Raw genomic sequence first — 26,231 nt, 5'->3', positions numbered from 1 at the left:
GGTATATCTCTCAAATTGTTGCAGTGTCTCACATGCACTATATTCATGTAGAAGTCTTTAAAAGTAATGTGTATTGATGATTTGCAATGTCACATATGAATTGTCATATGAAAACATATGCTTTGACTGGCCAGTCTTAGTACAAAATGAAGCAAGCTCTCTTTTATTTGAAATACTGTTTTGTTTGCTACCTACCACTAATAACTTAAAGCTTAATTGCAAAATTTTCCATAGCTGTTGCACATTGTGTCTCTCCTGCATTATTTGGTTCCATGACATTGAAATATTTCTATCCTTTTATGGCTGACATTTCTAATGGTTGGCTTATTACTTGTCCAGTCTTGCAATTGCCAAAGAAGGGGAGCTTACAATTGGCACAATTGATGACATACAAAAGCTTCACATTCGCTGTTGCTATTTAGATCTTGGGCCTCCTATTTTAAGTTCCAGTCCTTGGCTTGAATGTATTCAGTCATCGATATTTGTGTGTCTGGTTAAGCTTTCCCCAACTCAACTGCATGATCTCTTACTCTGTTTCTCCTTTTCTGTGGCACAATTTAAGGTGAAATTAGAATTTTCAATATCTTTTTATTAATTCAACTATATTTCTAGCTGATTCCAGTACTTGTCAGTTGCTGGGACTGCATCATTCTTGGACTGCACACAAGCTCATATTCTACAAAGGTTTTCTCTATGTACTTCCAATAAAGTTTTTCCTTTACCCTCTCAAAATATTCTCCCAATTGCAGGTGTGTTGGTTCTGTTGTTGTTATCTTAATTTTATATTTTTAAAATTTTATTTTGGAGCACTAATGAAACAATGCAGTAGAATATATATAAAAGGGGTACTATCAATGCACACATGATTCTAGAAGATCTATAGAATCTTGTAGATAAAGGGGGAGCTAGCTAATACACTTGAGCACTACCTAAAACGTATCAACTCCCCAACGAAATGGAAACGATCAACCTAAGAGCCTTTAAAATAATTTCAATTCTTCCAATCATTTGTAGTACAGCTTTCTAGGCACTCTAGCACTACTTAAAAGGAGTAATAACTTCCCTATGAAATGAAAACAAGCCGCCTAAGAATCTGTCAAATAATTTACCGAGTGAGAATTTTAACAAGGTGTTAGGGTTGTTTTGAAGAGGAGTTGCTTCCAAAATAGAACCTCTAATTATCACTAGTTGTCTAACTATTCAGGCAGATTCTTTGCGTAGCGTACAATGATTTTTAATTCTGACTGGTGCTAGTCATTCTGGAAGTAGCTCCATGACCCCACCCCACCCCAATACTCCAAAAATAGGGACCAGAAAAAGAAAACCATGGACATAGACCTTGATAAAAAAACCTATTATGGTTTGATATATTGGAAAGAAGTTTAGTTTTCACTTGTCATTAGAAACTAAAAACCTGTTTCTTGGCAGGTAATTTAGTGAGACTTATAGTTGAGTATCTTTGTGAAAGGATGCGGCCCAACCCACTAGGATGCCTCCTAAAGGGATATAAACTGCCAAGAACTTAAAACATATAATTATCCCAGCTTTACAGAATGTGCATTCTCTCAATGGCATCACTGTTATGGATTCATATTTTATATCACTAATGTATCACATGTCCTTTCATATTGTTCAAATATCTACTTTTCCATCTTCTTGTTCCCTGATTATCATTAAAAAATATGGGAATGAGTCAGAAGGCATCAGAAGTTTCCTCTTATGCTTCTTATTTTCCCTTGTTTGATGTGGAAACTTGTTTTGTGAAGCAAAGGCAAATCTAACTATGTTGTACTTTCTGTTAGATCTTTTTTAAAGGTTAAAAGTATATAGTTACAATTAGGAGTTTCAAAACAAGGCTTTCCAAGTGGATAACGACGTAATTGCTCATTTGCAGTCACAGTTCTAGACGATCTCAAAGGCGCGCCAGCTCTGGAAGATCAATTAAAGTCTCTAAGCCAAATGTTTTGGATGTTCCCATGATGATTGATCAGTTTCCGTTCTCTGTTTGCAGACATTGGTTTTGCTTTTGTTGTTGAAACACATGAAGTTGATTTGTTATTCTTTTTCTTGGATGTTTTGAAAGTAATAGAAAAATATTGTTGAGTTGTGGGAAGCTTTAAATATGAAATATTGTGAATTTAATTAAGTTATAATTCTTTTTTGCTGAAATGATATTGAGGAATAGTGAATATTTAATTAAGTTAATAGAAAAAGTTTTTATACTAGATAATTCTTAGACATATGAAATTGATCATGTTTGTCAAACACACTATTTTATAGTTCCTCTCAAACTTAAAGCCTCTTTAATTGCGTAGAAAAAAAAAAAAAAAAAACTCAATGTTGGGCAATTTATGATTTAGGGTTTAGGGAATTCCATGGATATTTTGCATGGGGTGTGGGTCCGATAGGGGGACCCATTATATCCTTATCTATTTGTGCTTGTTATGGAGGTGCTCCAAGGCATTGTTCACCATCACACTTAGGCCAATTCATTTCAATACTAGTGGAGATGCAAAAACGTTGGGCATGTTGATGTTTGTCGATGACCTAATATTGCTTTCTCACAGTAACCAAGAATAAGTGGGAACCTTGAAATTCTGCTTGGATGGCTTTGTTGAGTTTTCAGTGCTTCAAGTGAATCCAACGAAGAACGATTGTTTCTTACTCTAGGTATTAATTATTCTCCTCGTGAAGAGTTGCTTGAGGAGTAGGTTTCAAAATGGTATCCTTCTCATTCGTTACTTACGTTTTTAGTAAAAAAAATGCGATAAGAAGAAAAAAATGACATTCCAAAAATTTTCTTACGTTTTTTAGTAAGAAAATATTAATATTGATGAAATTGTATTTCATAAAATCAAAAAATGTGACAAAAATATTTTCGTCAAAATTATAAAAGGGTGACAAATATTTTTGTCATATTCTCAATGTCTCAATAATGAAAAAAATATTTGTGTCAATAATTCACATAAGTGATGAATTTTTTTAGTAAGAAAATATTAATACTAATGAAATTATTTTGTCACAAAATCAAAAAATGTGACAAAAATATTTTTGTTAGAATTATTAAAGGGTGATAAATATTTTCAGCATATTCTCAATGTCCTAATAGTGAGAAAAATATTTATGTCAGTAATTCGTAAAAGTGATAATTTTTTTTTTGGTAAGAAAATATTAACATTTATGAAAAATATAAGTACTAATCCTAGTCATTCATTTAAATAATTTTGTGATTTAATTATTTAAATGAATGACTAGGATTAGTACTTATATTATATGGCCTACAAATTTGTACAATATATAATAATAAGAGGAAAAAAAGTGCTATGAACAATTAAATCACAAATGAAAAAAATTGAGAAAATTTATTTATTATATCTAAATTTATTAGAAATAAAAGATTACTTTAAATTTTTCCTCTTCAAAATGAGTACATAAAGCTTTCCAATCATCCGATTCCATGTAATCGACAGAATTTGAACGTCCTTTCTTTGGCGTAGCAAATTTCTTGTAATGTATGTGGCATTGGTATTTATAAATCGTAAAACGTTTAACCATAATCTTATCCACTATTTTTTTTGTATGTGGATCACTAAAGTCTATATCAAACTCACTCTACAAATATTTAGTTCAAAATAAGTAATTTCTATATTATAAAACTTAATTAACACATAAAAATTCTTCTAAAGAAATAAAAAAATTATTTGACAAAATAAGAAGCTACTGCTGTAACTTGTTGACATCTCTTATTCTTTTTTAAAATCTTAATTTTAAATTAAATTTATTTGACAAAACAAGTAGAGGACGGAAATGCTAAAAATTATTGTCTTCTTTTTTTGATAATAATTATGTTAATATATAATATAATATATTATGCATTTCAATTTGCACTTTGTCCGTTCGACCATGTTTTAATTTGTAATTTGCAGCTGCAATAATGCACTTGGTGTAACGTCCTTGCCCCTCTTGTCTCTTTCAAGATTTCAATTTCAAACTTGACAAGTAAAAAATTGAAATGAAACGTTGGAAATTAGATTTACACACACTGTTATTGTTGTTTTTTTATGTGATAATAATTATATTAACTAAAAAATTATAATATATATATATTATATTTGTAAAGGCTTCCGCTGCTCCGCATAATGAAAACAACAATTCTCTCTAACATAAAAATATTATTTAGGTAAATAAGTCTTAATATTTTGTTAAAATTTAAATTTTAAAAGATACATATATTTTAAATTAAATATATAATAAAATCTGCTATACTGTAATAAAAAGTAGAATGATTTTAATAAAGCCTATCCTCGAATCCTATGTCTAGTAGTCTTGTCTAACTGTTTTAATTTATTTATTTATTAATAAAATAAATATAAAATAATAAAAATAAACATAGAGAGTGCAGGAGATAAGTTAAAATGGGAGATAAATTGTTCTCCTCTTTCACTGTCAATATGTGTATAATATATATATATATATATTTTATGAGAATAAGAATAATAATAATAATAACAACAATATTATTATTATTATTATTATTAAGATTAAAAGTAGTCAAGAGCCCCAATAATAGTTAATATTTTTTATTATAAAAAATATGGTCCAACAATTAATCATTAATATTTTTTCAATAATTAATATTTTTGCAACTTGAAATATGGCCCAACAAACAAAAGGCAAATTGAAATTAGAATTCTACTTTTCCACTATCAAAATATTTTTTTAATAATTTTTACTTTTTCAATTCACCTATTCTTTTTTCTCACGGCCATTGTTTTCCCTCCCTCACTCTTTTCCTTTCTCTCATGTGACTCTCTCTCCCTTTCACGAAACCCTTCCCTTCTCTCTCCATCTCATTAATTAAACATATTTAATTAATTAAGTATTTAAATTATAAAACGACATCTGGGGTATCTCCCCCAATTCTATTTCTGTTGCCGACCCTTGAGACCCTGTCCGGTTAGGTATCGCTTGCTGCATAGACCTCCACCATTGGGCCGCTTCCTCTTCCAACATATAGGTCGCATACTCGACCTTTTCTTCATTCAAGATTCTCAATCTTAGTAGGATATTCTCGATCTGGTCCAACCAGTATTCACTGATTGCGGGGTCGTCTGCCAATTTTTCTCGAAACACCGGTGCATTTTGTCGTAGATACTTCTCCAAAGCATCTACAATTCTTTGCTCGGGCTGCAATTTTAAAATTCGCCCAGCCATGCCTTCAAGGATTCTCTCGATCCTATCTATCCAACCTTCATCGAGGTCAACTCGTGCATCTCTTTGCCTGCCACACCACCCCTTAGGTGCGGCTCGACAGTGCGTGTGCATCTCCACAGAGCATCCTATATCAAATCAGTAATCAAAAGGAGTCTGACATCATACCAGAAGATATGTTGGACCAAAATTCAAAAGAAAGATCACCTGGAAATATTTTTTAAAAAAAGAGGCGAGTCTTGTGGACTCGTGAGTATAAGGTATGTCATGCCCACTAGGAGAGTATGCAATAAAAATGCTAGGACGAAGTAATGATTATATAGGATAACTTAGCTAAATCGAAAATCGTCTCTGATTTGATTTCTTTCAGCGTTATAAATCTCGCCTTGAGACGTTCGTCAAAGATGTTTGTCCTTAGGTATCTAAGCTTCAGGGCACTCCCTGCAGCTGATTCGATCACTTGTTTCCATTTCAAACATATTTTTCAGTATTTTAAACTCGTCTAAATTATGTGGTAATCTCATGAAAATGTGGGGTATTACAACCTCCCTGGTAAATCTTCAAGAAAGTCAAGAGTATCCCTCGCTCATTCACAACCAAGGGATGAATCCAGCCATACACGCCTTTATCATGAACAACATGCACCCTAAATGTGTAACACCCGAGATTTTTGTTTCGTTTCTTTCTTAGTTCAAATATGTAATATCCAAGAACTTTAAATTGTGATATATACCAATGATCTTTAAGTTCTGATATATGATGAAATGAGAAATTTTCAAGGGGTTACAAAAGTCCTAAGACAAAAATTTAGTTTTTGAACTAGTGGCAAAATTGTAATTACAAAGTCCGGTAAAAGTGAAATTTTTTGAAAAACTCGGGCACAAGTGTAATATTGGTAAACTAACCAAAAATTATCAAGGATTAGTCAATCAACATCCTCCAAGTGTCCTTGTGAGGTGGAAGCATCCTATTGGGCGTTTGAGGATAAGATCAATAACGACGTGGCACAAATCTATTGGTTCGAATTTCAAATAATTCTTCAATTCTACTTTGGATTCCAAACTTTATTTAAATGTAGCTTAAGACACATGTCAAGATTTAATTTGGTCATTATGGTAAGCTTTCATTGGTCTCACATGGAAGTAATGATTATATAGGACACATGACACTATTTGGATGGAAACACATGGAAGTAATGATTATATGGGATACATGGCATCATTTGAAAGGAAACACATGGATAGAAAAGTCTTTTCCAAGTCTTTACTTAACCTCCAAGTTTGGGACACATGGCACCATTTGGATGGGAACACATGGAAGTAATAATGAGTCTCAAATAATTATAGTGATACATGGCATGTTATGATTTGTCGGGTAATTCTATAAATAAGCTTGAAATCTATAATACTCGAAGTTCTTAGGCATTGTTGTTCAAGAAGTAAAGCGTTTCCTTGGAAATCAAAGGATATGGTTGATACATGTGAAGTTCCTGGGTAATCACCGAGGAACAAATGAAGAATTTTTCGAATGATCATGTAGACTATCGCAAGGGGGCATCATCTTAAGGGATTTTGGAAAGGTTTAAGGAAATTTAGGGCTCAAGCGTCATAAGTACAAAAAAGTTTTGGGTTAAGGAGTTATTTGAGAGAAACCTAAAATATCTTGTAACTAATTGGTTAAGAGAACCAAATGAGCTAACTTATGGTTAGGAAAGTAATCATGAGCAATGATGGGGAATCTTGAAAATCAAATTAAGCATGTGGTGGCACATATCTCAACGGACACTTGTCACAAGGGTATGAAATGGCACAAATCTCTAGAAAAATGTGGCGCGATCCTATGAAAGCAATGATTACCTAGCTTGTCCAAGCGACACATGGCACACCCGGATTGGCTAAGGATGCCTATAAATATTAAGACTTTAGAAGGTACATTCTTACCATTTAACAAAAGGAAAAATGAGGTGAGTTTGAGAGGAGAAACTTTGTTAAAGAAGGAGGTGGAAAAACACTTCGTCGAAAAATTTGGACCGCCATCGTAAAAGGAGTGAAACAGCATCAAAAAGAAGGGTAAGTCAAATTTATTTCCATAGTTCGATAGAGAATTGAATAAGGGTCGTGTGGGTTCAAGCGGGGGTCAAATCGGAGTCCGGACGAGGGAGAACGGGCTAAAAAACATCAAGAGGTCAAAATAGAGGGGCAACGCGTGGGGCCCCTTCCCCCAGCGCGTTTAGGGCCTCCCTGGCCCAAAATTTTGCAAATATGGTCCCTAAATTTATTCCTAGGACCCTATGTAAAAATATTTTAGGTTTGAGTTACTAAAGTATGTTATTTTTGCAGAAAAACATTCCCGAACGCTGTGAACAGTGCCTTAACGCTTCCAAACCAGCAAGGTGAGTGTTTCTTGCATCCTTATGCTACATACCGAACATTTTGTCTTCACACGAATAAGGGTGATTACTTGCATAAGCATGACTTTCCTTTAAACCAAGCATTTTCTCTTTCTTTGTCATGCATCACTTGGTGTGTGTGGCTAGTTGAAGTTAGGATCTCATGGTAGACTGATGAAAATTCATGGAGATGTGAGAACATAATTGATCAGTGGGGGTGATTACAACACCTCGGCGTCACTACCACACATGGGGTTTCATGTCATTTTGCATAACTCATTTACATGCATGCTTTCTTTTCTTTATGCACTCACTTAGATATAACTATCTAACTTGGGTGTCTCATACCCCTGGAACATTCAACATTCCAGGTGGGTTAGTTATGACAGGTGCCCCGGATTCAAGCTATAGGAAATGAAAGTAAGTGGTTCTCGGATAGCTAGCTTATTTATGTTTAAATTGTAAAAATGTTGTACTGTGGCTTTAGTGGGAGTTTTAATTGTTGTAAAAAGGGAGTCTAAGTGATCCCTAGATTCCCAGGTTGTATTATGGCTTTTTAGGTGGTTTTTGTGTTAAAAGCATATAGTGGAAGTCCTACCAGGAATGACACAATCAACGTGAGCTGCAAGCATAATAGTATGAAGGCAATAGGTTAAGAGTAGAACTTAACCCTCACCCCATGTGTTTCATGCCAATGCAGTAACATATCATGCCATGTACAATATGTGCATTAGCTCTAATTGCATAAACATAAAATAATCCGCACATAACCGGTTCTTGGGCCCACATAAAATGCACACATTGGCTCCCAAGTCCCACATACAACCTGCAGCTACTGCAAATTGGCCATCATGTCATATCAGAATTGTAAACCCAATCATATCAACATCATAAGTTGCTGTGGGACTCGAACCCCCAGTCTCTCGTATTGTAAATGCTGTGGGACTCAAACCCCCAGGCTTTTATAAGTTGTTGTGGGACTCGAACCCCTAGTCTTTCATAACCCCCTCACTCATCATAGTTACTCTTGCTCACCATGCAATGCCACATAATAGAAATGCACTGGCATTTGTAGCATAAACGTGATGTCAAAGCCCCCATAAACCAAGCATCAGGCCATGCTACGCCCACATAAGAATACACATGTGAAATGCTCTAAATGCATATGCTCGCCTAGAGTACCCAAACTGGCTCTTAGGCCAACCGGGTCATACCAATGCTCACACACCCTATCACACACAAAGCATGTCCCTCCCAATGAATGGAACCCAAACCCCATGCATCATACAATATCATGATATGGGTGGGAATCCGGAAGTACTAGCTCTTCTGGCCGTCTCTCGCTTATCGTAACAGTTGATAACTAGCACCCATACATCCAGTCATCGGCTGCCACGACCCACAGTCGACAGTCAGTGGCTTTGTACCCCATACCCTTTAATACACATAGCTAACATTTACTTATATTCTTTAAACTTAGCATTTCATGAGCTTTTCCCATGCACCTCACCCATTTAGACTCTTAAGATAACTATCCTTTTTTGCAAGAAGACACAATACCTCGTGTATTCTGAACCTAACGACAACGTATCATTCCTTAAGAATTTGAGAGCGGTTCAAAACCCTCGTTTAGAGTATGGACATGACTCAACCGGAACTTATGTTGTAGGCCAAATAAATAAACCGAAACTAAACTGTTCATATCGAAGTGAATAATATGAAAAAGACTCGCAACAGGAACTTACATATAGTCAAAAGAGATAATAACTTTAGGTAAGGTAAAGAGTTTTCATAAAAGAAATGGAGAAGTGGAAGCTTGCATAAAGGAAGTAAAGGAGTAGAAGCTTGCCTGATTAGCGGCGAATCTAACAATTTTTCTGCAGAAAATACCAGTTCCTACAACCCAAACATCAAAAAGGAGCTGGGATGCACCCCAGGAAGACTGGCCATGCACCAGCCTTATTTTTCGGCCAGCTTTGCGTAGTTTTCATGTTTCGGCCATATCTTCTTCGTTTTAACTCCGATTCGACCCTCGTTTTTTTCTACATGCTCCTCTTTCATCCCTCTATAGGAATATTGAAAAAAGGGGACTTACCTTGCTATTTTCCAGAGATTCGGCCTAGCTTCCAAAAATGCACAATTTCTTTAGCGAGGCTCGTATCTCCTTCGTTCCTTCACCGATTCCCCTTGTTTTTCTTGTAGGATCTCCTTCTTCCTCTCAAGAACACACTCTTAAACCTCACACCTCTCAATATGACATAAATTTGGCTTTGAATGATTTGAAATACCCCAAAACTCAACCCAAAGGTCCTATTTATAAACATTTTCGGTCAATCGTGTTTCGCCATATGTCTTGCCACCCAAGCACCCTCAGCATAACTCATAATTACATTCCAATTCGTGGCTAATCACTTTGTGACACTTGTCCCCTCATCATGACCCATAATTACCTTCCGGCTAATCACTTTGTGCCACGTGTCCCATATAATTATTACTATCCATGTGTTTCCATCCAAATGGTGCCATGTGTCCCATATAATTATTTCTATCCATGTGTTTCCATCCAAATGGTGCCATGTGTCCCAAAGTTGGATTTAAATCGGATTTGAAATCCAAAGCCATGTGCTTCCATCCAAATGGTGCCACGTGTCCTATATCATGATTATTTCCATGTGTTTCCATCCAAATGGTGACATGTGTCCTATATCATGATTACCACCATGTGTTTCATCCAAATGGTGACATGTGTCCTAAAGTTGGATAAATTGGATTTGAAATCCAAAGCCACATTTAAATAGTTTTTTGAAATCCAAAGCCATATTTAATAAGAGTTTGAAATCCATGACATTTAGGTCCCTAGGCTATTCTCAAATTCCACCAATTTTCAATACTTCTAGACTTACACTTCTACCCATATTTCAAAATTACAATTTTACCTCTAACCTCTTATGATTCAATTTTCTTGAATATGAAAAATCTCGAATGTTACAGGTTCAATGATAAATAAATGTATATAGACTCTTGTGCCGACATACATGAGACACGAGGAATGACCTGGCGTAGTAAAAAATAATAGAGTAAATCCCTCTCAAACATCAGAGTCAACTAGGGCGACGGGGGAATGACAGGGATTGACGGGACTGCCTGTACACCATACTGACTCTACCGCTAGATGCTGTCTCCCTTGCCATTGACCCACGCTGCCACTACCTGGAATGATGGAATGCAAAGTGAGTTGAGAGACTCAGCAAGGATAAAGAACGGAAGGCTATAGGCTGAACAGAACATGTCCAGTAAACTCTCCCTAGAAAACCCCCAAGCACACACAAGCCATGAGACGCCCAACACAGTATAAAAGCGTAAATAAAGGCACATATCAGTCATTGGGGCCCACACAAGACACACGGCACCCAAGTCCCATACCAACCTACCGCTGCCCTGAAAGGTAACATATACCTCCAACAAACATGTGCGCCGTCCCAGTTCAAAACTTGAAAGGTAACATATACCTCCAGTTCAAAACCTATGAACTTTTGGTAAACATGCAATGCATATAAAAATGCAATGGTGTAGTGAGCATCAACGTGATACACTGGCGCCCATACATCTAGGCATCAGGCCATGCTTCGCCCACATAGTAAACCACACGGGATGCATATGCCCGTGTCAAATGCAATCTAGCCATGTTAGAATGTCCATGTCCAAGCATACTTAATAAATGAATACTCCAACATGCATCCTATACCCATGTGCATCTCAAACCATGAACGATAATACACCATATCGAATCATGCAGTAAATCACATAATGGTAGAGCTAGTCAGCAGTGTTCGGCACCGCTCAATGGTCAGTGACTAGGAGTGTCCTCCCGATGGTCCACTTTAGGGCCGTACAATAGTCTACTCCAACGTCACCAAACAGCCGACCGTTGCCCCACTACTTGATAGCCCTAACCGACCCACACCCAAGAACTCCATAAATAAACCTGTACCTCTAAGAACATAGTCCCCAAGTCGAGTTCGACATCATTTTGAAAGGAAATGGGGTGGTACAAACCCCCGTAGGCTTTCAACAACTGAAATTCTAGAAGTCTCGGATTTAATTTAAATTATACCAAATGAATAATAACTCAATAAGTAATGCTAGGAACCGAATTGAAGTAAGGGAGGGGTTAAAATACAAGAAACAACGGGGACTTACACGAAGGTTGTAGGGTTTACAGAGGGGGTTTAGAGCTTGCCTTTTAATAGCAGATTCCCACCACCTTGCTCTGTCGCTGCAAAAATTAGTAATTTTTACTAATAACACTAAGCTTCGATACAAGGCCTATACGCGTATCTCCAATAATCTGGTTAAATTGGTATAAAATCAAGGCTATTACGGGTATAAGAGGTCACTAAAAATTAGAAAGTTAAGAAGGCTTGCCTTATTTCGCAGATTTTTTTGCCCTGAATGCCCACGCACTGCAAAATAATAATAACGCTAAAATAAGCCAAAATATAGCCTAAAAATAAGATTTAGTCCATAGAAAAAGTTTAATGCTAGCTGATTAACCTACCTCGCCCTTCAGATCTTCAATTGCACGGAATAAAATCAACTTTCTGAATTTTTCCTTTACTTTCTCCTTTCTTCGCCGTTGTCTTCGCGCCTTTTTCTTCTCCCAATTACTCTATGTTTTGCCTCCAATTTAACTTTAATTGAAGCATTAAATAATAGCCTATTACCCAAGAAAAATCGGCCAGGAAGCATGGCCAATTTGGCTTTGAAAATTTGGAAAAAATAGAGGAGGCGTGGGAGCAGCAGCATGGGCGCGTTAGCGCACCCACGTGGCCGCGCAATGGCCTGCACTGGCGCCCCGAAACGGCGTTGTTTTAGCTCGCCCCCTACTGCCAAAATAATTCTTTTCTTCCTTCCCTCAGCACGCGCATGCCAGCAAGCAGACTCGAACCCGCGTCCACCTCTCACCCCTCGCACGCGCCAATCGCCTGCTCTAGATATCGGCAAACTACATCAATTTTACCGATAGATCATAACTGATATCCTAATAGCCACATCGGTTTATATTATATTGATCAAGACAATTCGATTTGGATATCAATACGTTTTACCGATATCATTAAAAAATTTGAATTTTTTCCTACATATGCACTGCCTAATGTACGCATCGATAGGACTATTTTTTTACTGGACACAAATGCCCTTCCTGCTAAAATGAGACTCTTGATCTTGCTTGCACTTCAATCGATTGCTCTATACGGATACATCGACGTTGCTCTTGCATCCCATTTCCATTGATTGCGCCTGCTATTGAAGTTCTGAAGAGGTTACATCGACATCGCTCATTGCTAGCTTATTATTTGCTTCTGATGGCGCGCTCACGTTGTGTGTCGTTCGAGAAGAACAACAGTGATAAGATGGAAACATCGACGAATAACACGAGCAAGAAGAAGACGACAAGGGATAAGGACTTGAAGGTTAATAAGTATTTCACCGCTAGAATCACGAGACTTGATCATTGTGAAGGCACCATTGAAGGCATTCGGAGTATACTGAAGCAGAAGTCTCGCCTGGAGGAACAGTTTAAGGCATCTGCTTTTGGCCAGATTGTCCATGAGGTAGATGGACTAACTTGAGGCATTCAGTTTGTCGACAGACTATTCTTAAGCATGTTGAAGCAGACAGACGAGAAATGATCATTGTTCTTCAAGCTCAGAGGTCAGAATATAAAATTTGGGAGGGATGAGTTTGCGCTAATCACGGGGTTAAAGTTTGGCAACAACGAAGCAGCGAGGCGAAAAATCATATTGAAGAAGCCTCCACAAATGTTTGCCAGGTTTTTCTCCGAATGCAACCTAAAGATGGGGGTTTTAGGGTCTAGGTTAATTAAGGTGTTTCATCAGGATATTGTTAGCAGAAAGGTGGAATGTTCTGATGATGAACTCCTATCCATGTCATATCTGATGATGATGTGGGAAATCAATTCCAATGCTCCTTGCATGAGGGTGGATATTAGGTATTTTCACCTGGCCTCTCACTGGGATGAGTTGAACCAATTCCCTTGGGCAACCGACTCCTTTATCACTACTAGAGAGAGTGCCAGAAAATACATATTGAATGGGTTCAATTAGAACACCAAGAAGAAGAAGTATTCCATTGGAGGTTTCTCACTTATCATGCAGGTATGGATTTATTATGTGATATAGAGATATAGAGATTTAGTGTCGTTGTCGTTGTGGACTTATTGGTTAATAACAGACATTTCGGTTCACATCATCGATTTTTTATTCATATCGGTAATTTAATATCGGGTTAATAATCGATGATGTGAACCGATATGTTTGTTATTAATCGATATGTTTACTTTTAAACATTATGCTTACTATATATTGGTGGAACATCGATGTGGACTAACTGATACGAACGTGGATATCGGTTATACTATATCGGTAATTGGTCAATTCTTTTAACTGACATGTCTTTGATTAACCGATATTTATAACAGATATGTATATTTTAGAACATTATGCTTAATATATATCTGTCGAGAATCGATGTGAACTAACCAATACAAATGTGGATATCGGTTATATAATATCGGTAATTGACCGATTGATTTAACCGACATGTATGTTATTAACCGATATTTATAATCGATATGTCTAATTTATATCAGTTTTCTTTCTCAATTGCAGATTTTTTTGTTTGAGGTCATGCCACATTTGGTTGAACTGGAAATTGTGAAAAGAATAAGAGAAGGCTCTCAAGCTCCAAGAATAAAGAAATAGAGACTTTTTACTCCTAAGATCTCCCAAGAACAAATTACAGAGCATGGAATTTTTAAAAATGATGTTATCCATATGGTGCCAACAAAAGAGGAGATGCGTGTAGATTATTTTTACAAGGCACATGATGTGGTGGTTGAAGAAAAATAAGAAGATGAAGCGAAAGAAGAAGGAGAAAATATAGTTGAAGGAGAAGGAATGGGTGAAAATGTGGCTGAAGCAGAAGAAAAAGAAAAACGAAGGGTTGAATCAAATAACCAAGTGGGAACAATGCGTGTGGAGGCGAAGAAAATTAAAACTTTAAAGAACTATTTACAAGGTATAAAGAATGAAGTTGGGGAAGTTAGTAGGAAAGTTCAGGAGTTAAAAATGGAGATCGAAATGATGAAAATGAAGGTGAATAGAGAGATCGAAATGATGAAGATAGAGGTGAAGAGGGATCTAGGTAACATTATGAACCTTTTAAAAATATTCTGGGGGAAGGTGGAGAATATGAGGGAGAGGAAGGATGGGGATGGGGATGGGAATGGGGAAGATGTTGAGGGGGGGGAAGGTGGAGAATATGAGGGAGAGGAAGGATAGGGATGGGGATGGGAATGGGGAAGATGTTGAGGGGGGGGAAGGTGGAGGTGGGGATGGAAATGGAGGGGGCGAAGGTGGAGGTGGGGATTGAAATGAAGGTGGAAAATGTGGAGGAGGGGGCGAAGGTGGATGAGTGGGGAAAGGTGGAGGATGGGGATAAGGTGGAAAAGGGGAAGAATGTGGATATGGGGATGGAAATGGAGGGGGCGAAGGTGGAGGAGGGGGATAAGGTGGAGGTGGGGAAGGATGTGGAGGTGGGGATGGACGTGGAGGTAGGGAAGGATGTGGAGACGGAGAAGGTGAAGAATGAGAAGAAAGAGAGGGAGAATGTAGAGGAAATGAAGGATGGGGAGTTGAGAAATGATGGAGAGGGTATGACAGATGTGTCCTTAGAATTAGTCAGTGCGACAAGTCCTATTAGGGAGACGTATAAAAAAAGACGTACGCACAAGGGGCAGAGAAGAAAAATGCTAATTGAATCAATATTGAAGCCCGCTGCTGAAACGAAGGACAAAGGACCACCCGCATACACCTCTAATCTTCACAAGCTGAGCCCCCTAGACATAAGTGCTCCAACTGGTATTATTTGGGAGTCTTTCAAAAAATATATGAAAAAGCCAAATAGTCGGACATCAACTGTAATAGCAAGCTGCTGTTCAATGAATAAAGACTTTTTTGAGACATTCACCACACCGGACAAGTGGCTCCAATCTGAGGTAAGTAATTCTCTAATTGTATAGTAATTATGTCATTGGTATTTATACATCGGTATTCATATATCAGTTTATCCATATGTGTAACCGATAGTGTTTTTGTGATTATATATCGGTTATGGAACCTTTATTGACATTCATATATCGGTATGTGACAGATATATGTTACCGATAATTGTATTTGTAATTATATATCGGTTATGAACCCTTTATCAACATTCATATATCAGTATTCATACATCGGTTAATGACCAATATATGTTATCGATGGTTGTATTGCTATTTATATATCGATTATGAAACCTTTATCGACATTCATATATCGGTATTTATATATCGGTTAATGACTGATTTATGTTATCGATAGTTGTATTGGTATTTATATATCGGTTAATGACTGATTTATGTTATCAATAGTTGTATTGGTATTTATATATCGGTATTCGATGTCGATTACGGTCATTTATTTATAACCGATAGGTAGTTATGACATTTTGTTTAAATCATTGCAGCATATGGACGCCTACGTCACTACAAAAAAATTGATTTTTAGCGGCGGTTTCTAAAACCGCCGCAAAAAATGAAATTTTGCGGCAGTTTGCAAACCGCCGCAAAATATTATTTTAGCGGCGGTTTTCAAAAAACCGTCGCTAAATTTAAAAAATAATTAAATAATTAAAAAATAAAATTTAATTTAGCGGCGGTTTCTGAAAAACCGCCGCAAAATTCGTTAAAAAATTTAATTTAGCGGCGGTTTCTGAAAACTGCCGCTAAATTCAAAAATTATTAAATAATTTAAAATTAAAATTAAATTAATATTTGCGGCGGTTTTCAAAACCGCCGCAAAATTCCTTAAAAAATTTAATTTAGCGGCGGTTTCTGAAAAACCGCCGCTAAATTCAAAAATTATTAAATAATTTAAAATTAAAATTAAATTAATATTTGCGGCGGTTTTCAAAACCGCCGCAAAATTCGTTAAAAAATTTAATTTAGCCGCGGTTTCTGAAAAACCGCCTCTAAATTCAAAAATAATTAAATAATTTATAATTAAAATTAAATTAATATTTGCGGCGATTTTTCAAAACATATTTAATTTATATTTGCATTAATAATTAAAATATTAATGCAAATATAATTAAGTTTAAATTAAAATATTTAAACTAAAGTAGTAATATTTAAATTAATATTTGCGGTGATTTTTTAAATTAAAATATTTAATTTAGTTTTCAAAAAAGAAATTTCCCCCCAAAACTTGCATTAATAATTTACAATTAATACTTATTGTATTAATAATTTATATTTTATAATTTTCATTAATAATTTAAAATTTTCAATTGCTTTGAAATAATAAGTAGTAATAAAATTTTTCCCCAAAATTTGTATTAATGATTTACATTTAATACTTATTGCATTAATAATTTACATTTTGTAATTTGCATCTTTATATATATAAAAGAATGATAGTTTTCGAAAAAGAAATTTTCCCCCAAAACTTGCATTAATGATTTACAAATAATACTTATTGCATTAATAATTTGTATTTTGTAATTTGCATTAATAATTTAAAATTTTCAATTGTTTTGAAATAATAAATAGTAATAAAATTTTCTCTCAAATTAATGATTTGCATTTAGTACTTATTGCATTAATAATTTACATTTTGTAATTTGCATCTTTATATATATAAAAGTAGGATAGTCTTCAAAAAAGAAATTTTCCCCCAAAATTTGCATTAATGATTTACATTTAATACTTATTGCATTAATAATTTACATTTTGTAATTTGCATCTTTATATATATAAAAGAAGGATAGTTTTCAAAAAAGAAATTTTCCCCCAAAACTTGCATTAATGATCTACAAATAATACTTATTGCATTAATAATTTGTATTTTGTAATTTGCATTAATAATTTAAAATTTTCAATTGTTTTGAAATAATAAATAGTAATAAAATTTTCTCCCAAATTAATGATTTGCATTTAGTACTTATTGCATTAATAATTTACATTTTGTAATTTGCATCTTTATATATATAAAAGTAGGATAGTCTTCAAAAAAGAAATTTACCCCCAAAATTTGCATTAATGATTTACATTTAATACTTATTGCATTAATAATTTACATTTTGTAATTTGCATCTTTATATATATAAAAGAAGGATAGTTTTCGAAAAAGAAATTTCCCCCCAAAACTTGCATTAATGATTTACAAATAATACTTATTGCATTAATAATTTGTATTTTGTAATTTGCATTAATAATTTAAAATTTTCAATTGTTTTGAAATAATAAATAGTAATAAAATTTTCCCCCAAATTAATGATTTGCGTTTAGTACTTATTGCATTAATAATTTACATTTTGTAATTTGCATCTTTACATATATAAAAATAGGATAGTCTTCAAAAAATAAATTTTCCTCCAAAACTTGCATTAATGATTTACAATTAATACTGATTGAATTAATAATTTGCATTTTGTAATTTGCATTAATAATTTAAATCTTTCAATTGCTTTGAAATGATAAGTAGTAATAAAATTTTCCCCCAAAACTTGCATTTAATACTTATTACATTAATAATTTACATTTTGTAATTTGCATTAATAATTTAAAATTTTCAATTATTTCGAAATAATATATACTAATTATGTAAAATTAATAATAATTTTAAATATACAAGTTTTTCAATGCTAATTGTTTTATATTAAATTTGCATGAATTTTATGAGAAATATTAATAGACAACTTAAACTATTAATTAAGTCATAGAAAAGTATCTATTTATTTAATATATTATTTTTATATCTTTATTCTATGTATATTTATATAATAATAAAATATGATAGTCAAATAAAGTATTTTGCCAAATGTCAATTATTAGGGTTGTCAAGTATTAGAGTTTTTCAATGCTAATTAATATTTAAGGTATCACATTTTTACGACTATGGAAGAAATCAAAATTCATTTTTTTAAAATTTTGTTATTATTGAAAAAACTTATTCTTACTCATATTTAAGAGTTTTAATTTATATTTATAATTATAATATAATAAATAGAAAATAACCAACGTCTTTAAGTGAAAATATTATAGATTTTATAATATTTATTTATAAATAAATATAATATAATAAAAAAAATTATAAGTATATTGAATTAAAAGTGTTCTCCATTAGCATATTGAATAGTGAATAATTAAGTAAACTTAAATTTTTTTAATATGATTAAAGATTAAAAAAATTATAATTATCAATTTAGTTAAAATTATTTAAAATAATAAATTTATTTTTTTATTTTTAAATTAAACTCTCCCACATATCACGCAGGTTCACCACTAGTTAAAAATTTAATTTAAAAAAATAAAAATAAAAATAAATTTAACAAAATTATAATAATTTTAAAATATATATAATTTTTTTATTTTTAATAAATTAATTTAGTTAATTTAATTCAATTAATTTATTTTTAATTTATTCCTTTATTCTTTTAAAAAATGATAAATTAATTAATGTTTTTCTTTCTATATTAAAAAATATAAAATATAATTCTGAAAAATAGTGGTATATAATTTATATATGTAATTATATAACAAGGGAAGTTGGTAGATCAGGCGGTTTCAAGCATGCAATGGCATATGGGAGGTTGTGGGTTCGAAACTGGGGAAGGGGCGAGGCTGGAAATTTAATTTCCAGCCTCGCCACGTGGCTGGGCGGTGGGCAACCGTGTGGGCGCGAGCGGGTGAGAGAGTAAAATTTTTAATTTTATTTTAATTTTAGCGGCGGTTTTAAAAACTGCCGCTAAAATTAAAATTTTTTAATTTTTTTTTAATTTTAGCGGCGGTTTCTAAAACCGCCGCTAAAATTTAAAATTTTAATTTTTTTAATTTTTGCGGCGGTTTAAAAACCGCCGCTAAAATAAAAAATTTTAATTTTTTTTAATTTTAGCGACGATTTTTAAAATCGTCGCTAAAATTAAAAAAACCGCCGCAAAATCAGTGATTTAGCGGCGGTTATTCCAGCGGTTGGTCAAAACCGCCGCTAAATGCTCCACAACGGCTGGTTCAGCGGCGGTTTTGAAAACCGTCGCTAAATCACTTAGCGGCGGTTAAAAACCGCCGCTATTAAAAACCGCCGCTAAATGCAAAAAAAACCGCCGCTAAATGCCAATTTTTTTGTAGTGCGTGTACATGCTTAACAAGAAAATGAAGGAATCGAAGACTTACAATAAGGAGTTAACATTAGTTAATACAACATTTGCCGTAAGTTATACAACAATCAATATATATCAAAATATTTATATGGAATTAACTGTTTATTTTGGAAATTAACCATTTATCATTTTGACCTCACATAGCAAGCCTTGAAAAGTGATTGGGAACTTTATAAGGCAGGCAAATGGAAGACGCGAGATGATCACGACATCCTTGTTGTATTTTTTTGGGCTGGGACAGGTTACTCCAACCCATTTTTGAACGCGGATAACCTGCTCTGCCCTGCAAACATCGATAATAATCACTGGGTTCTGGTTAGGGTTGATTTGGGCTTTCAACGTGTTCATGTTTACTCCTTTACCAAACCCATTAGTTATGAAAAGAAGTTTCAATATATGGTAGAGATGATACCAAAACTTTTAACAAAATGTGGATACAAAGATTTGAAACCTAGATTTATTGTGAAGGATAAATGGGAATTAAAGATTGAGGACGCTCAGCAGTAAACTGGGTAAGCAACATTTATTTTATTTTTATTAGTTAGAGTTATTTTGATTATGACGCCTATTAATTTTTGTAACTTGCTTATAATTGGTAGGGGTGGTGATTGTAGGACTTTTGTTCTGGAGTGGATGGAATTAATGGCCTACAACAAACCAATTGTAGAAATGACCCAGTCAAAAGCTTCATAATTCAGAACTCGAATGACTTGGGAGCTTTATGGGTTTGCAGTATTGGATGCAAGGGATTTTGCAGCCAAGATTGCAGATAAACCAGCCAACAAGAGAAATAAAAACTGAACAATTATATTTGTAGTTATTTGTAAATTTACATTCTTTGCATAGTTTTAATTGTAGTGACCCGTAAGAGGGCATAAGAAATTTCGAGTGAATTAAATATTTTGAGGGCTTGGAAATGTTGAGAATTTAAATTTTTAGCAAATTAATATGATTTTAGCCAAGGGAAATATTTATGGGTATTTTAAATTTTTAAAGAAAGCATGAATATCATTATTTGGAATTTTAGGATTTTAGTAGAATAAAGATTTTATTTTATTTAGGGAGAAATTGGAATAAATAAGTGAGGGTAATTTTGGAAGAATTTAATTGGAGTTAATTAAGTGAATTAAGGTATTTAAATTAAAGAGAAATTAAAGTTATTGTTAAAGAGGGATTTGAAGGACATAGGGTTTAAAGCCTTTAAATAGTCATAATAGTGCATGAAGCTTTGGGATGCTTCTTGTGCTGTTGATGAAGTTTTGGGAAATCAGAGAAGGGGGGGATCAAAGTGATTAAGAAAATCAGAGACTAGTGCGTCATAGCAATCTCAAGAGGCAAGCATCTTAACCCTATTGATTTATGCAAGATCTTCTCCCTGTTTTTGTATGCAATAGTCTTTTTCTGGTTATATGCAAATTGATATCTCTTGTCCGTTACAAACCATAAGCCTTCTTTTTACAAGTTTAAATCCCTCTTGTTCCAATACGAGTTTTCCCTTTTGCTTCTCTTATGTTCTCATCATGTGGATTTAAATTTCTTCAATCAAGGATTTTCTTAAAGTTCTTCACGCCAATAACCTCCCCATTGGCTCTCTGTTCATGTTCCTCCATCTACATGTTCATATATATATATATAAATATTTGTGTAACATTATCACAGCAACGTTTGACCCCATTGTTGATAAACTGAGAATTTGATCATTCTTTATTATGATTTGTTCATCATAATTTTCCCTTTGGAATGGTGTAGCTTATAAGATTGATGGATGTATATATATATATATTAGTATGTATGGAGTTGTTGAAATACATATATACATTCTTGGATACTTGGATATATATATATATATATGTGTATATGAGTTGCAGAGAATAAATTGTTGAAATCCATTGCGTTTCTTTTGAAAAATTATAGTTGATTGGTTGTGAATTCATTCCCTTCAATGGGGTATAAGTCCTCTTAAATCATCTTTCTCAATAGGTGTAGATGGTGGTCTAATTTTAGAAGTAATATACATATGTATAAAATTGCAGAGACTTTGCGTGGGATTTCAAGTTGTAAGCAGGAAGTTACTGTAGCGCTGTTACTGTAGCAATAGCATAGCAGCGAGTTACTGTAGCAATCCGGGTTACTGTAGCAATCCGGGTTACTGTAGCAATCCGGGTTACTGTAGCACCGAGAGAAAAAAAATCCATTTTCATCCTAATATGATTTTAATGCAAGTAAAAATCTCTGTAATTAAGTTCTAAATTAAATTTAAATTATTATAAATAAAGATTAATAAGATTTAAAGAAATCTTATGCCTTAAAAATAATATTAAGCAAGTCTTATTCATCTAACATATCCTTGAATTCATGAGACTTGAGATCTAATATGTAACTTTTTGATTGAAGTTTAATTAAGATACATGCATTGTAGGAGATTGTGATGAGATCTGTTATGAAATATGAGCATTCATGTTGTGTGAGCATTGAGCATTTTGTTTATTGTGGAGCACTGCATATTGTGTGCTAGCATATTATTTGTGCATTGTTGCATTGAGGCAGTCTAGTCCGCGATGGGATCCCTTGAGCTCATTTTGAGATCTTTGATTACCGGTAATTAGGGGCATCGTACGGCCCTAGCGAGATAATTATTTACGCTCCTTATTATGGAGTAAGGGTTTTAAACCCTAGTGAGTATATGTGCTTATTTCTTTTGGTTGCAGGTTCAGCCACAGGCAGGTATGAGTTTATATTTACGCCCTTGTGCCTTGAGTTGCATTTAAGGTGCATTGAGATTTATGTGGGCCGTCAGGCCAGTATGTGTAACGACCCATTAGAGGGTTTAGATTTTTATTTAGAAATTATTGAATTTCTTAATTAGTTTTGTTTGGAGAATTTTTGCCAATTAATTGTTAATGTGGCAATTTAGAGATTTAATTGAGAAAATAACATTTAATTATTTATTTTTGAAATTAAATGCAAGGACTTGAGGGTCATTTAAGAAGTTGTTATTAATTTAATTAATTAATAAAAGTTATTATGAGAATGGGAAGTCCATCCGAGAGAGGGTTTTGGATTTATGGAGTCTCCTATTTGTTTTAGGAGAATGAGATGCCCAAGGGTTGCTCTCTTTCTCTCTCTATATATATATCTTCCCATAGCATTGAGTTTCTTCACGCCGTGGAGATTAGAGATCGCATAGAAGAAGGAAATAAGCCAAGAGCTATTGCAGTAACAGTGAGTAGCATTCGAGTTCGATCAGAGAGTTTAAGGCAAGTATTCCATCCTTGCAATCCATTCTTACGAGATTATAGTTCAATAATACCCTCAGTTGATTCAAGGTTCTTAGTGTAATTCGGATTAATACAGTCAGTATGTATGTATATATTTTTCATGCATATACAGTGAGTTCAAGCTTTGCATAGAAGGCTCTCGGGAGATTATTGAGTCAATTAAGAAGATCATAAGGCAAGTATCCTTCCCCTGTAATCCTTTCTTACAGGTCTTGATTGAGTTGGATATCAGATTTCCATAATTGAATCAGTTCCAGTGCATGTATATTCATATATGTGCGTTATAGTGAGTTATATCAGTTCAGTGCATGTTATATATATATATTTACATGCGTACAGTGAGTTCACAGCAGGCATGCATAATTCCTTTCAGCGATTCTCATCAATATTGTTGTTGAATCATTCTCAAGTTGTTTATATATCAATTGGGATTGTTCTCCCAAGATTTCTTTTGGAATGGTGTAGTGAAGTTAAGTTTTGATTCAAGTTATGATCCCTGTTATCGTAAGATTTATATCTGATAAGAATCCAGTCATTCGAATAAGCCTTGTGTCATTCGAATGAATTTCAAAGCATCCGAATAAGTTTCAGTGTTATCGTTATGTTTTTCCTTTATAATGTATCAGTCATTCGAATGAGTTCCTTGTCATTCGAATGAGTCTTGAGATATCGTATCATTCGTATGAATTTTTGAGGTTTTTAGACTGTCATTCGAATGAGCCTTGTTGTCATTCGAATGAGCCCTTGAAGATGAGAGTAAGTTGTTGCTTTGTATAGCTTAGCATTCGAATGAGCCTTCTTGTCATTCGAATGATCTTCAAATTGATTCGAATAAGGTTACTGTTTCATTCGAATGAGTCGAGTTTTGCCAGTTCAAATGTTGGAAATTTTCAAAATTCATTCGAATGAATTTGAGAGTCATTCGAATGAGTCCCAGATCAGATCCGAATAGCCTTTGAATATCATCTATCATTCGAATGAGTCTTCTGTCATTCGAATGAGTCCCTGTCATTCGAATGAGTTTTCTGCCATTCGAATGAGCTTACTGAAATCCTTTTATTTCATTCAAATGGCTACCTTTTCATTCAAATTGCTTCCTTAGACCTTCTCAATCATCCAAATAGTATCAAATGGCATCCAAATAGCTTCCAATAAATTCTTGATTCAAGTTTTAAATTTAATATGAATATTCAATTATTCAAATATTGAATTTTTATGCCAAGATATGATAAAATCCAATATGCCATGCCTATACTTAGAAATTTCAGAATATTTGAATCTCAATATTTCTAGTAAAAATCTCATACCATGTTTAGCAGTTCATTATGACATGGTCAGCATTATTTTGTGAGATTATGTGCATACACATTGTATGAGCATTGAGCATGACTTATGTGGAGCACTACATATCGTGTGCTAGCATTTATATGAGCATTGCATTATGCGCGCCAGGCGGCTTGTCCGCGGGGATCCCACTAGTATCAGTACAATTATATCTCAGTTATGAGTTGCTCGCCTGATGTCGACCAGGGAGCTAGGGGCATATTGCCCAAAGTATGTGCTTACAGTTTTTATGTTTGCAGGACTCAGATCAGTCAGGTATGTGTTACAGTTATGTGGGCCTATGGGCCAAAGTTGCATACCTGCATTTAGTTTACAGCTTATGTGCATTACATCTTATAAATGCCATCCAGTGATTATTATATCTCTCAGTACAAGTTCAGTAAGTATTTTTATCAGTATCGATATTCTTCAATTCAGCTTCAGTTATTCTTTCCAGTTTATTACTTGCTGAGCTTTGTAGCTCACCTTGTACTCTTCACCATTCCAGGTCCTAGTGGGGGAGTACCAGACGTGGGGCCTAGCAGCAGTGTCCAGTAGTGTGTGTACGTGGAGCCGCTCAAGACCAAAGATGTCTGGGAGTTATTAGTTATTAGTTGTTAGTTAGTGTTTGATCAGTTTAGATTCATTTTAATTTCCAGTTTAGGGAATTTCCCTTAGATGCAATTATGATTTCAGTTTTTGTTGACTCAGAGTCTTATTACAGTTAATCGATATATTTACAGTATTGGTATCAGAATTCAGTTATCAGTTAGTTTATTTTATTTTCCCCGTAGCACCTCTTCTCGGGCAGTTCTAGGCGAGGGGGTGTTACAGTATGTGCATACCTGCATGAGATATATTCATTCTGAGCATCATCATATGAGAACCTGTGCAACCATAACAGTTTATTCAAATATATCAAACTTTCATTAATGAGTTCGATTATAAGAAGAGTTAAGATATCCCTCAGTTATGAGGTTAGTTTTCCCTCAATTTATATCGAGTTACCTTGTGGTATTGAGATTAGTTATTTTTGATGAGTTCGAGGTTTCTTTGACTTAGCCTATTATTTCTTTCATGCCTATTGCTTGCTGAGTCTTGTGACTCACCTTGTATTCTTTACCATTCCAGGTAGTGGCGAGAGAGTTCCCGAGGTGGGTTCTAGCAGTGGGATGCATTAGATTGTGTACGTGGAGGCCACTCAAACCTGAAGGATGTCTGGGTCATTTGGTCTTTTGGTCATTTGACATTTAGCTATTTATTTTCGCAGTTGTCTTTTATTTTATGAGGGATATTTATATTTGATGTTGTCCAGTTGTGGACTAGTACGTTGAGTACAGTTTGAGTTTGCGTTTAGCATGTTGAGATTTATATTTTCAGTATTTATGAGAATTGTTATTTGTTGTTATTCGTTTATTCCTTATTATATGTAGCACCTCCCTTGGTCTGAAAGGGGGTGTCTACATTAATTCTTTTCGTACATATTGTGTACAGATAGGCAGAATAGTTGCAATGATTGTTGTCATTCTTTGAACATAGTTGTAATATAACTGTAAATTTACCATATTGTAATAAACATTTAAATTTACAATAATTTATACATGCATTTAGATTATTGTAATATGTTTGGAGCAAGTATCAGTATTACATCCACTGATATTGGTCATGAAACCGAAGTAGGTAATAAACATCTAACTGATATCAGTATAACATATCGACCGTATATCGACACAAATTATCGGTATCCT

At 34.2% G+C, this 26,231-nt stretch overlaps 1 protein-coding gene across 42 annotated transcripts in view; it reads left to right on the top strand.

Annotated features, from left to right (window-relative positions):
* Positions 1–26,231, top strand: part of LOC127801380 (DNA damage-binding protein 1-like) — a 166,575-nt gene that overhangs the window by 120,316 nt on the left and 20,028 nt on the right. For 37 of the 42 annotated variants that reach the window (XM_052336451.1, XM_052336450.1, XM_052336452.1 and 34 more), the window contains 3 exons: positions 340–562; positions 623–749; positions 1,895–2,109. The exons of 1 other annotated variant lie outside the window; for it this stretch is intronic. In XM_052336451.1, coding sequence (XP_052192411.1) covers positions 340–562; positions 623–749; positions 1,895–1,980 — 436 coding nt within the window. In that variant the 3' untranslated portion in view covers positions 1,981–2,109. Of the gene's footprint in view, positions 1–339; positions 563–622; positions 750–1,894; positions 2,156–26,231 lie in introns of those variants that run through there. 4 more of the 42 variants (XM_052336454.1, XM_052336455.1, XM_052336456.1 and 1 more) reach the window with 4 other exon arrangements.

The sequence above is a fragment of the Diospyros lotus genome, chromosome 5 (assembly GCF_014633365.1).
Source record: "Diospyros lotus cultivar Yz01 chromosome 5, ASM1463336v1, whole genome shotgun sequence".
NCBI lineage: Eukaryota > Viridiplantae > Streptophyta > Magnoliopsida > Ericales > Ebenaceae > Diospyros > Diospyros lotus.
The sequence above is the reverse complement of the archived record's forward strand: the minus strand, read 5'-3'. Positions and strand labels throughout refer to the sequence as shown.